The sequence below is a fragment of the Echiichthys vipera genome (assembly GCF_963691815.1).
Source record: "Echiichthys vipera genome assembly, chromosome: 1".
Lineage (NCBI taxonomy): Eukaryota > Metazoa > Chordata > Actinopteri > Perciformes > Trachinidae > Echiichthys > Echiichthys vipera.
The window spans coordinates 27386116-27399601 of NC_139826.1; the positions used below are offsets into that span (position 1 = coordinate 27386116).

The following is a 13486-nucleotide window of genomic DNA, read 5'->3' on the forward strand; positions in this document are numbered from 1 at the left end:
ATTATAAAGGTATATGTGAATTTCTGACGCCTGTATTCCTATGGCTAATAAAAAATATTTCCTGTCCCATTTTAATTTTTGTGTGAGGCCGCTTTGTGGACGACTATGGTCAACTCTTCGTGGCTCTCGACACGAATGATATACGTCATATAACTTTATTTCTAGCGCCATCTACTGGAACCCTCCGACAGCGCAGCTTCGGTTCCATTGCGCATGTGTCATACCCCAAAGCGCGGACATTTTTTTTTCTTTTAGTGTCCCAGCCTCCTTCCATTAGCCTTGGGCACCACAACTAGCACCGCCTTCATCCAAGCAGAACAAGGGTGCGTTGCATTCATTGACTTCCGCGCCGCGCTGGGAGCCCGGGTGCACATCTGCACATCCGACGTTCGGTAAAGTAACTATAAATGTGTCGTTATTGGTTAATTTAATAATAATTATACGTAAATAAAAGCTTATTCGTACAAAATGAGGTAATAATAACTTGAAAAATTAGGATTTCCCACAGATAAGACTTTGTGGTTCAAACGTTGGTTCAAACATCAAGCACTTCTGGACAAATGCCAAAAAATGATGTCATAGTAGTTTTTTTCTCTAACAGCTGATGGAGAACACTGTGTGATATATCAATAATTGACTTGTGGCCAGAGGTTCAACATGCATACAGCCCATACCAGAAAAAAAATTGCAAGGTTTCCATTTAGCCAATTATTTAAGGTACATTTTGAGCTTACCTGAAGCACATTAGTACTTCCTCTACTTATCTTCCACATGCAATAAAAAGCAAGACATGGCATTGAGGGGTGTCATAGAAAAAAATTGCAAGGTTTCCATTTAGCCAATTATTTAAGGTACATTTAGAGCTTACCTGAAGCACATTAGTACTTCCTCTACTTATCTTCCACATGCAATAAAAAGCAAGACATGGCGTTGAGGGGTGTCATGGTTGCCCAGCAGTCTAATAAACAATAGTATCCATGGACACAGTTGAACACACGTAAATTCAAGGTATGTTGATTTGTAAAAGCTAATGTTGAGTGTAGTGTCACAGGCACTGTACACAGTTTGAAATTGTTATTGTCCTGGTATGGCAGGGTTGATAGATGGCTAATCTATCACTTTAATTCAAGTGTGTTGCAATGATAGTAAAGCTTAGCTCTAGTGCCACCACCAATTCAAAGGGTAAGTCCTATTTTTGACTAAGTCATCTCAACCAATTAATTTGGAAGCCATCATAAATTGCATCATAACTCCAATCCAATCTTCACCAAACTACAGCATCCCAAAATAAGGATTTGTGGAACATGAATTTTTTATTTTCATTCATATTATCTCACAATGTCTCCACTAGAGGATGCTATTCACGATTCTCTGAAATTGAATAGTTTAAAATCTTAACCAAACCATTTATTGTAGCTTTCTGTTTGACACATTAGAATTGGCATCATATTTGTCAAATTTTCAAACCTTTATTAAATAGAACAGACAGGAAATGAGGTGAGAGAGAGAGAGAGAGAGAGAGAGAGAGAGAGAGAGAGAGAGAGAGAGAGAGAGAGAGAGAGAGAGAGACATGCATCATATTTGTGAACCCATAACTTCCCTTTAGTTGAGATTGGATTTGCTTCTTCTGATCAAATTTATAAACACATCAAACGCAGAAATCCACAACTTTTATTTAACCTTTGGGAGACTGAATCTACTCTATCTAGTCTACTTGATGTCTTGATGTGCAGGTGTAACAATACACCTATTGTTATTTTGCATATAACCATGCTCTTGTTCACAGTGCTGACATTTCAGTGAGGGAAATTCAGAATACCTTTGATTGAATAAAGCCCAGACAAACTGAGCTGCACAGCACAGTTACCAACTAAATTTCCTTTTTTTTTCTCATGAAGCGCGTTCAAACTTTCACCAGCCTATTTTATCGGTGTTTGCCGCACCATCTTAGGAGTAGGCTATATGCCATTTCATTAGGTTTTGAGAGTTCGGATGAAAAGAGTATATAAACTCTCTCTATTGAATGACAGTTGGCAATCTGGCTGTACTTTCTCTATTGAACATAAAATACCTAGCTCGAAAATGTTTGACTGAAATCAAGTTATTGTCAGTTCATTCATATATTCATAAAATGAATGAACCTGTCCCAAGCCTCCACATAAGCTCAACAGCCTTTGCACATTCCTGCACACACTGAGCTATGAGCTTATATCGTCTTGTAGCACCTAACACCTGTTTCTTTATTTCTCCACCTCCATAGTCTTTGGGTCAGTCCAGGCTAAAGGGACCAGGACTTACAGACGGATGAGCATGGGATATTTTCATGAAAACTCCGGGAGGGTTTCCAAGGCCTCCCCACATGTCTGTGAGTCCTCAGTCTTTGTGGAGCAGCGTGGTTGGCTGGGGTGGCGGTTATTCTCCTGGGAATGCATTCCAGAGCTTTTGCATCATGTGAAACTCAGCCTTTGCTGCCCCCTTGTCACTGTTTAGCTCTGCAGCCAGCAAGGAAAACAAACAAGGTGGATCTTATGTTCTTGTTTTCTTGTACAGATAGAAACTAGTGACATCAAGTCCTCGGCCCAACAAGAGCAACTCAATAGCATACATTTGCTTTTTTGTGTGTTTTTTTTTCAATATTCTTGTCCTTTTGCTATTATATTTTATTGTTTTGAATATTTTCTTACAGTCTTGTCTGTTTTTTGAATTTATCAGAAACATTCAATGCATAACAGAGAGTCATACACACTTAAAGTAACTAGATATTTGCATGAAACATTAAAATGTGTCATTTTTTACTTCTAAAATTTGTATCATGCATCATTATCTTAATGCACAACCTGGTTTCTCTGTATATGCTGTGCTGTGCTATGAGCTCTTATAACAGGAGAGGGCACTGTCTCCTCAATAATACTGTCTGTTTGGTATTAATTCTGTAAAGCATGAGTGATAAATGTATTTATTTATAGATCTCTGGGAAAACACAAGAGGGGGGAAGGGAAAAAAAGCATTGCAGTCCCTCTAAACCACCTATGTCATTTGGATGTATTACGTTCAGCTGGGAACATAAAATAAAATATGTCAGAAAAATATTTTTTTCTTTTATATTTTTGTTACAAGCACTGAGAGACATTTCTTGCTTTATTGCCGCATGAGTTCATACTGGAACTACCAGTATCTGTCTGAAAAATCACCCTCAACTTGGCCTAAACCAGGAAAAGAAAACCTGTTTGGCTGCTTTCCAATGTGCTTTTCTGTTTAAATACTAGGTTGGTAAGTTTTGAGTGATGTAATCAGATCATCAGTCCCAGTATTGTGTGACTGGTAATGTCTTTATGCCAGTTTCACCAAGAGGAAAAAAAGGTGTGTGAACTGGCAGTGGAAGATCCAATCTCGCTTTTCATTCTTTCTCTGCAAGTGGATTACTGTATTGTTTAAATTGTGATGTAAAGCTACTTGAACTGTTGAAAGAAAAAACGGCTTCATAGTTATGTCCCAGTTTAATTGATTCATCTGATAGTCAACAGTGGTTTTCAGACACCTCTGCCTAGCAGTATGGCACCGGCATGCTGCTTTGGTCAAATTGTTGAAGTAGACAACTTGTTCACCTGGAAGGGTCAGTTGTTGAATTTCATTAAGTCTCACCCGGACCAACCTTGTACCATTAACACATGGAAGGCAAATAGCAGAGAGGTGCAATGCATCAGAATACATTCAAGTGAACTTTTGGTCCTCTTTATATCAAGATCAGCAACCATGTTTTCATTTAAAGCCAGAGGATACTTCAGACAGACTGTTCCTGTATACATTATACATATACAGTATGTATATATCAGTTATATATATATATATATATATATATATTTATAATGTTACATGATCAAGATGACTCCCTCAAAAGCCCACATTGACTGATTTCAATATATGAAAATTCTACCACATTTGCATCATTAAAGTCAGCACAAAATACAATCAGCTTGCTTTATAAGTTACTCCGAAGGCATTTAAATGTGTTATTCTCCTTTTAAATGGGGATGAGCATGTGTGTGTGTGTGTGTGTGTGTGTGAGAGAGAGAGAGAGAGAGAGAGAGAGAGTAGGCTATGTGTGTGCTGCACTTGTTTTTACTGAAATAATGCCTCCTATGCATAATTTATATTATAGTAATACTCCTGTGGGGAGGGGGCTAACGTGAATTCCTGCAGCATTATTCTTTGACAAAGCATGAGCGGATAAGAAATTGACATTTTGCAAAGTGAAATCAGTACCAGTCCGCTCATAATCACCCGCAGTCCGCAGTTGTATTTACACAAACAGAACAGAGCAATATGCACCGACTGAAGTGGGTGTGTGCGACAGAGGAGGGGTTAAATATGGGGAGGGTGTAGATTGCAGACGGAGCAGTAGTGGGGTAGGCAGGGATTGTGATAGCGACAGATGTCTAGAGAACTGTGAGGGGGCACTCCTCGGTTACAACACAGTCGCACACTGCACCTCGGAGAGCAGGGGCGGAATCTGCAGCTGTCACTCCAAGGGTTTACATCCATTATCACATCCAGTCGGAGCTTGGAAAAGAAGCCCAAGTGATCACTCTCTAAAAATACAGGTCGGTCTCATCTGAGGATTGTTTTATTTTCTTAATCGTTTTATCTTTCAATTGCAACACGTGTATGATGCTCTGCGGGTAAAACAAAAAGAGAAAAGAACTGAGTAAGAAAGATAGGTGCCTAGAGCTGCAGCTTACCCATTGTTCTTTCTCTCCCCTCTCACATTTGCCTAAGCAAATTTGTACATTTCCAGGTTTTTTTCTTAGTTATTGGTAGAATTTGAGTTTCAGTGCGTCTTTCTCAGGCAGCAGCGCTGGGTTTTTTTTTTCCTTCAAAGTAGGCCAAGCAGGCGATTAAAAAAACCTCTTTAGGGATAACGAAAAGCGCGAAACAAAGTTATGAAGTCGTGCTGCTTATTAGGCATTAACGCGTCATTGTGGTGTATTTGGTTTTCTTTTGCATGTCCGTGTGAGCACGACATTTTCAAATGCTCGAGAACAAAAAGGGCAGAGCAGCTGTGAGAAGCAGCGGTGGGCGGGTTGAAATGGGGGATGGAGACCCCTCTACAGCTTTTATCAATCAAGTGTTCGCGGCCACAGTAAAGTGTATTTCCCCTTTATAGTAGCCTATATTTTACACTATACCTACAGATTACCTTCAGCGTTTGATCTCAATTAAGCCCAACCCATTAGCTACTTTTGTCAGTGAGTCGCCTGCAGCTGGTGAGGAATCCCCATCCTTTGTTACCGGCCGGCACATGCTGCCATTTCGAGGCCGAATCAGACAAGAGGGTTTGGCAAATTACAAATCCACCACATAAAACAATAGAACATGATTAGTGAGAAGTGGGTTCCAAAAGCAGAATTAAGCTGGCATTGGTGCAAAAGCTGATATAATGACCACTGGCAATGTTTTTTTTTTTTTTTTTACCACTGGCCTGTTCGTTTTGCTGTAAATTGATGTAACGGATGTGCAGCTTTTATATCCCATCATGGTGTATGGCGCATCTTGTCTCGATTACCATCCATTGCAGCACTATGGACAGTTCCCACTTTGTTCGTACCCATGCATATTCTGCCCTGCAGGGAAAAACTAAATCCATATTTCCAGCGTTTCTTGGTATAGCATCTGTCAAAGCAAAACAATTAATCAAATTGTCAGATGTGGCCATTCAAATCAATTTGATATGAGTCTCTATAGGACTACTTTCTAGTCAGCAGAGCCATGCTGTTTAAGGGGTCTCCTATGCAGGCTGATTTGTATGGTCAGTTGAAACACAATTAGTAAGCAAAAGTTGAACTTCCAGTTCTCTGTTCTGTCCCTGAAAGGAAGTTTCACTCTGCTGCAATCATCATCTCTTCCTCTTCAGCCACAACAGTGTTGTCACATAACACAAAGAACTACAGTACACATTTGCTGTATTCACCAAATGTGTCAGTTTGATTATTGTTTCTTTTCTTTTTCTTTATTACACTGATCTGTGTTTCATACAGAAAATCCACTTTTCAAATTGACATCTTGTATGTGAATGTAACTGCAGACTCTGCATTTTTATATCCGTACCACATAGTTTGTAGCGTGTCATGCTGAGAGAGAAATAGTTTTTTATCTACATCATAGATGCTCAACTCAGAGTTGTGGGCTCATTTGGCACGGGGCCTTACCCAACATTCCTGAAAAGTTGGAGAGTTGTCTGATCTCAGTAAGGATCCCATGCATTTGCATTTGTTTTCTTGCCAAACTGTGTTTGGCAGAGAACAGTTTCCTAATTGAACTTCTAGTTCAATTAGGAAACTGTTCTTCTAGTTCACTTCTAGACTATAGACTTCTGCTTTCCGCCAGAACACTGTTTTACATTTGAAGGCACTAAGTCGAACCCACACTGCATTTTAGAAAGTATGACAAAAAACATTCCTAATGTTCACATGTGGTTTACTACCCAAAATAAGTACCTCAGTAAAGTAGGATCCCTCTGTTCTTGGGTGGCATAGTGGTTCAGTGGTTAGCACAGTTGACTCGAAACATGAAGATACCGGGTTGGGGGTCTTTTTAAACATGTTTTATCTCTCATTAAAATGAACCTTCATCTTGTTCCTAGGAGACACCATGGGAGGAAAACTGAGCAAGAAGAGGAAGGGATATGATGTGAGCGATCCCAAAGAGACAAAGAATGAGACCGCAGCGGTGGCTGCTGGTGCAGAGGAGTCTACTAAAGTGGAGGCCGGAGCCCAACCCACTGAGGCTGAGGTGACAGCAGAGGCAGGCAATGTGGTAGAGCAAGCTGTGGAGACTGCTGTGGCAGCAGTGACTGAAGCTGTGGAGTCAGCTGTGGGAGCAGTAACTGAAGCTGTAAAACCTCCAGAAGAGCCCAAATCTGCACCGCCAGAGGAACCAGCAACTGTAGCTCCAGAGGAGGTAGCTCCAGTAGAGGAACCAGCTGCAGCAGAGAAAGCTGCTCCCATTGCAGAAGAGGAACCAGCTCCAGTAGCAGAAGAACCAGTTGCAGTGGTAGAGGAACCAGCTCCAGTCGCAGCAGAGCCAATCATAGCAGTAGAGGAACCAGCTCCAGTCGCAGCAGAACCAGCTGCAGCAGTAGAGGAACCAGCTCCAGTCGCAGCAGAACCAGTCATAGCAGTAGAGGAACCAGCTCCAGTCGCAGCAGAAACAGTTGCAGCAGTAGAGGAACTAGCTTCAGTCGCAGCAGAACCAGTTGCAGCAGTAGTGCAAGCAACTCTAGAATCTGCAGAACCAGCTGCAGCAGTAGAGGTACCTGTTCCAGCAACAGAGGAACCATTTCCAGCAGCAGTGGAGTCAGCCCCAGTAGTAGAAGAACTGGCTCCAGTAGCAGCAGAACCAGCTACAGCAGTAGAGGAACCTGTTCCAGCAACAGTGGAGTCAGCCCCAGTGGTAGAGGAACTGGCTCCAGTAGAGCTCCCAGATTCTACAGCAGCAGAGGAACCCTCTGCTCCAGCATCAGAAGAACATGTGCCAAGTGAGGTTGAGTCTTCAGCTGCCTCTGAAGTGGTCCATGTCGAAGAACTTGCTGCAGTCGTTGAATCTGTGCCAGAGTCAGAAATTGTTCCCATCAGCACAGAGGAAGCACCCAAGGACCCAGAGCCAGAGCCCTTCCCAGAGACTGTTACTGAGCCAGAAGCCCCTGTGGAGGAGACAGTGGTCCCTGTTGCTGTCCCAGAACCTGAGCCAGTCACTGAGCCAGCTGCAGAACCAGTGCTGGAGCAAGTACCGAAACCAGAGCAAACCCCCAAGCCAGAACCTGCTGTGGAAGCACCCGAGCCAGAACCCAAACCAGAGCAAGCACCAGAGCCAGAGCTTGAACAATCACCAGAGCCAGAACTGGAGCAAGTGGCGGATTTAGTGAAATCTGTAGCAGCGGAAGTTGAGCCAGAATCAATTGGAGCCGCATCTGACAACACTGAACTTGAGGCTGATGCAGCAGCAGCGCCTGAGGTCCTGGAGACTGCAGCAGAAGAGCCACCTGTAGATGATGACTCTGTTGCAACAGAAGTCTGCAGCACTGAGGCGGCAGCTGAGCCAGGAGCAGCCGAACCTGTCCCTGAGATTGTCATATCAGAGTCCATCTCAGCCAGCGAAATTGCCGCTGAGTCTGAAGAGGCAGCTGAAGTGTCTGTGGAAGAGTTGCCTTGCTCTGAGCCTGAGGTAGAAAGCAAGATGGAAAATGGAGATATAGAGAGCCCTTCTGTTACAGAGGCTGTGGCAGAAGTAGATGCACTTCCAACTGTGAATGGAGATTGCACAAATTCAGAGGAATGTGTTAATGGTAATGAAAAGCCAGAGGAGATGCCTATCAAGGAGCAGAGTGACTTTGAACTGAAAAAGGAGGTGAACCTGAGCGGGGAAGTTGCCGATGTAGTCTCCGACATGGCAGAAGGCCTCAGCACTGAGATCACCCAAGCAGTCTGAAAACGAAGCCATCTTTCAAATCAATGTGAATTCAGTTTAATCCTCCGATGGTGCGAGAAAGCTATCAAGGTATCACAAACAAAGCTAGGCTTTCTGGAATGCTGTAACCACCGCAATGTCTATAGTGGTAACTCAGGCAAAAGGAGGTTTTCTTTTGAGGAACCAAAAATGAAATGCAACCACTTGAGGAAAGAAAACGACAGGCAAACAGACAGAGAGAAAGAGAGAGAGAGAGAGATAGAGAAAGAGCGAGAGAGAGAGAGAGATGGATGTGCAGAGAGGAGACTTGAGTCTGGATTTGAAGGGTGAGTGTAGTCAGAGAATGAAACTGAACAGCAGAGCAAAAATACAGGACAGTAAATATGATATTGATGAATGGAATTAAGAAATCTGTCCTTGTGTGTGAGCCCAAAAGTGGTTTATTGGAACAGCATTCATTATTAGTCTATTATCTGATTTAGAATGTCATATATCCTTTCTATTACTATATGCAGAGACATGACATAAATGTTTTGGCCTTTTATAATAATGGTACCTGTGAGGACTGTTCATTTTAAATTGATTGTTCGGAATAGAGAATAAAAAGAGATTGTCTACAGTGAGTTCTTTTCTTTCCATGCATTCTCTCAGCCTCCATTGTCTAAGGCACTGGGTTACTAATAAGATAGATAGTGTGTGTTACTCAGACATCCTTATTAATGAATCAGTAAATCCTAACTCAGTTCAAACCACAAAATCCAAGAATGTATTACATTATTTTAGTTGCAAGAGAAGCAAAGCAAAATTATTTAGAGAACATCTAGGCTCTGTTAATCACAAACCACCTGTGGACATCCACTGCCACCATAGCTCATAGCTCTAGTGGGTCAGAGTTTGACTCATTATTGATATCAACGAAGAGCAATGTCCTTTAGGTCACTGGCCACATTTCAAATAGCTTATGTTGGTTGGTGGAAAGTGGCTGCCAGTTGCATGCATGCAGTCTGCATGTCAAGATCGGACACAGGAAGGATTCCACTGTGCCCAGAGAAATCAGTCTATTTTCTGAGGTAATCTTCCTCATCTCTTTTCTCCTTCACATCACCATGCCTACAGATGAGGCTCCATGCCATAGCAGCACACCCTGCCAACATTTCACAGATCCATACCGGCAAGGGGAACTAAAGGGGGGAGGGGCAGGAATGCTCACAGGAGGCAGAGAAAAAGGAAGAGGTTGTAGGGGGAGGGTGTTCTGGGATGAAAGCAAGTGCTATGATGCTGTTCAGAGGGGAAAAAAGATACACCTCGCTCTTAAGGCTACACATGTTTTCAGACTATTTCACAGACTGAAATTAGGCAAGCAATTGGGATGAGTATTTTGGTGGGGATAAACATGCTTTGACACCTACCTGATGCCTCCTTGTAGAATGCTGCCACGCCTGCTGCTCACACCAATGTCAGAGACTAGAGGGTCTTTGTCATGCAGGTGCTAACGTACATACATTAACAAGAGAGAGTAAAATTGTGTTTGTGTTTATATACATCTGTGTGTGTGTCTACATATATGGACAGTGGGGGAGTGTATGCATGTGTGTGAGCTGGAGGGTGAGCCTTAGTAGAGTATGGTCATCCAACCTTGAAATAACTTCTGGGCCATGGGTCAGAACATAAAAGAAGATCTGATAGTGATAATGGTAACCTCTCATAGAAGTAGCTCCATAATGGTCCCATCCACATACCAGCTCACTCCGGTTTCTTAAAAAAAATACTCCGGCACTGCACATTTATGAAAGGAATGTTGTGGAGAGGGTTTGGGGGCCGGGAGGATGAACTCGCTGGCATGTTTTCATCTTTCTAACTGAACAGTTTGACCAAAATGTCTTACTTTGTAGGCTTTGCTTGTGGGTTGCTGACACAAAACACACACACACACACACACACACACACACACACACACACACACACACACACACACACACACACACACACACACACACACACACACTCACACACACACACACACACACACACACACACACACACACTCACATACACACACACACACTCACACACACACACACACACACACACACTCACACACACACACACACATACACACACACACACAACACATTGCTCTGCTGAAACACAAAATGCCTCAGTTAGACTTCACAAAATTATTGTATACAGTATATGGGGGGCAAAGTCTTACACCTCAATATAGAACATGCCATCTTTATCCAACAACAACAGCAACTCTGTTTTGGTGCAAGCTTTTAAATGGTTTAACTATCAAATCGCTAATAGTTTAAACTTACAAGCTCTCTTTATTTATATAACTCCAATTCTAAATCAAAGTGAGTTTGGCAGCGACATGATGATGAACAGATGAATAGATATTTTGGGTAGCACAGTAAAAAAGAGTGAGAAAGAGTGGTAAATGTAGTCGCAGTTATGGTAGAAACCAAAGAAATTTGTTGCTACAGCTATTTATTCTTGCCAAAAATGACATTGATATAGTCTCTACTTAAGTCCTTTATTAAAGGCTCATCATTCCCACATTGCCCTGTTTCACTTTCCTTCACTTTGCTTCCCTTTTACGTGTGTGTTCATGTGGGAGAACAGGGTTCTTGTCTTTTGCATCTTGATTTAAACACTGCCTTAAAGTTGCATAGTTGTGAAAGGCCAGCTGCACTGCCTGGTTACCCCAACACTATGTGCTCTATATGCAAGCCCCTGCACAAAGCTCAGACTGTGTTCCAGCTTCTTTTTTCTCAGTGTGAAAACTAGCCTGCAGGCTTTAGCTTTCCCCGATTGATGCCTTTGAGAAGCAAAAGGAAAAAGAAAACGTGAACTAAATCTAAAGGCTATATTATGAGGACATTCATGAGGGACTGACCTAGTAGGTCAGGTTTTCAAGTTTATTTTTCAGGCAGAGTATTGAAGACACAGTTATAAAAGTCACTGATGTCTTTTATACAAGCTCATCCATATAATATTAGTACTTTAATGTTTGTTTCATTGTTAGGGTATAGGTGTGTGCAATGAGAAGAAGAGGGGGGAGACTACCATTAACAAACTAACAAACTACAAATTTCCACCTTTAATGAGTTAGATACACCCCATTATCGATTAGCTAAACCCCTAAAAACTTATAGAAGTATTTTTCTATTGCTGTGTTTGAAATAACTTCCTGTATATTGTGCTATATTTACCCTCTGCCATTTTATTTGAGGTCCGGAATCATGAGTGTTGAATTGATGCTGATAATGGTGTCCTCAGAATGAAACTGGAACAAAAAGAAGTTGTTTGGCATGACTTCCATACATTTTCTCTACACCTATTAGCAATGGCACAAAATGATGAACATTAGTAAGTGTCCAAAATCTTAATTTACAGCTGGCTATTGAGTAAAACTGTAAGAAGTGTCTATTATGAATGAGGTAGTGATTTCAGTCACATCTTATAATATTTAATATTTCTAACAAAAAAGTAAGACTTTACGTTAATGTTCAGGAAGAAAACAGCCTTATTTACTAAGAGTTTAAAAGAAATCCCCAAATCACTTTTAAAATACCCCAAACTGTTTCAACTTTGGCGGAAAACAATCAGAGCTCCATTGCTTGTAATCAGAAGCTGATTGAGAAAATGTGTTTTCAGGGCCTTTAGAAAACTGTGGCTGAGCTGGCTCTACCTCATGACACACTTTCCTAATACAATATTTAAAACAACTCTATTTACACACCTTTCACTATCTAGAGGACAGTTATATTAAATGCCTCCAGTGCCACGTGTGCTTCTGGGAAGGCATCTGTTAGTTTCCTCTTGGTTATTACTGAGATAACAAACAGGGAGGATGTTGAGTGCGTGAGGGAAGACTGTTTTCTGATATAAGAGATACTCTTTCCCTGGCTTCATCCACTCAGCTGGCTGATAATAAGAGTCAGGTGGCCAAATTACAGCAACAGCTGATCACTATTTATTATTCAAGCAAGAGGGTTTCAGAGCAGAAGTACAGGAAAAACACACACAAGACACACACAGCCAAAAACAAACAACCCTGTCTTCCCTATTCACTCTCTCCCATCCCAGACACAAACACACACACACACACACACACACACACACACACACACACACACACACACACACACACACACACACACACACACACACACACACACACACACACACACACACACACACACACACACACACACACACACACACACACTGATGTCAAATGCTTCCTCTCTCAGTCAGAAGAAGATGCCTTTAGTAACCGACATGCTGTAATAGCAGAGTTTTTATGGTTTCAGATTCGGGTTTAGACTGTGCATACATACGCAAACTATAATTTTTCCATTTTTCTGTCTGGTTAAATCTCTCTCTCTCTCTCTCTCTCTCTCTCGCTCGCTCTCTCTCTCTCTCTCTCTCTCTCTCTCTCTCTCTCTCTCTCTCTCACACACACACACACACACACATCTTGCAGACATTGTCGGCTTTACTGTCTCCTCCACCTTCTCCTCTGAACCTGTACATCTTTTTAGCCTCTTTATTGCTTATTCTCTATCTCTTCTTCTGGCTGTGCAGGTTCACCCTCCCACCCCCGAATCCATCCATCTGGATATGGGCACTAATGCTGTCATTTTATCAGACCGGGCAGAAGGCTATTAGACAGAGCTTCGTGGTAGTAAGAATCAATACTGATCCATAGGGTTAGTCTAATGGATGCTGAGTGGAGCAGTGATTCCCCTTTGTCTGCTCAAAGATCCCATCACCCTTAACTCCTTACACATGCGCACTCTCTTACACACACACACACACACACACACACACACACACACACACACACACACACACACACACACACACACACACACACACACACACACACACACACACACACACACACACACACACACACACAACACACACACAGAAACAAAGACACTGCTTTCTATTCTGTTTCACTCTGCTGATGCAGCTGAAGTGCTGAGTGAGCACTTTACAGCTGCCCATT

At 42.0% G+C, this 13486-nt stretch overlaps 1 protein-coding gene across 2 annotated transcripts; it reads left to right on the forward strand.

The window, feature by feature from the left end:
- The first annotated feature begins 365 nt into the window (after positions 1-365).
- Positions 366-9072, forward strand: LOC310946302 (uncharacterized protein). 2 transcript variants are annotated; one of them, XM_083912740.1, is made up of 3 exons: positions 366-392; positions 2261-2365; positions 6641-9072. In XM_083912740.1, the coding sequence occupies exon 3, from the start codon at positions 6649-6651 to the stop codon at positions 8482-8484; it is 1836 nt and encodes a 611-aa protein (XP_083768866.1). In that variant the 5' UTR covers positions 366-392; positions 2261-2365; positions 6641-6648; the 3' UTR covers positions 8485-9072. The 2 variants fall into 2 exon arrangements, with proteins under 2 accessions (XP_083768866.1, XP_083768865.1); XM_083912739.1 differs by lacking the exons at positions 366-392; positions 2261-2365 and adding an exon at positions 4455-4601.
- The last annotated feature ends 4414 nt before the right edge of the window (positions 9073-13486 follow it).

What these genes read in the sequence shown, in the direction of transcription:
- LOC310946302 (XM_083912740.1), top strand. Translation starts at nt 6,649, where the DNA reads ATGGGAGGAAAACTGAGCAAGAAGAGGAAGGGATATGATGTGAGCGAT.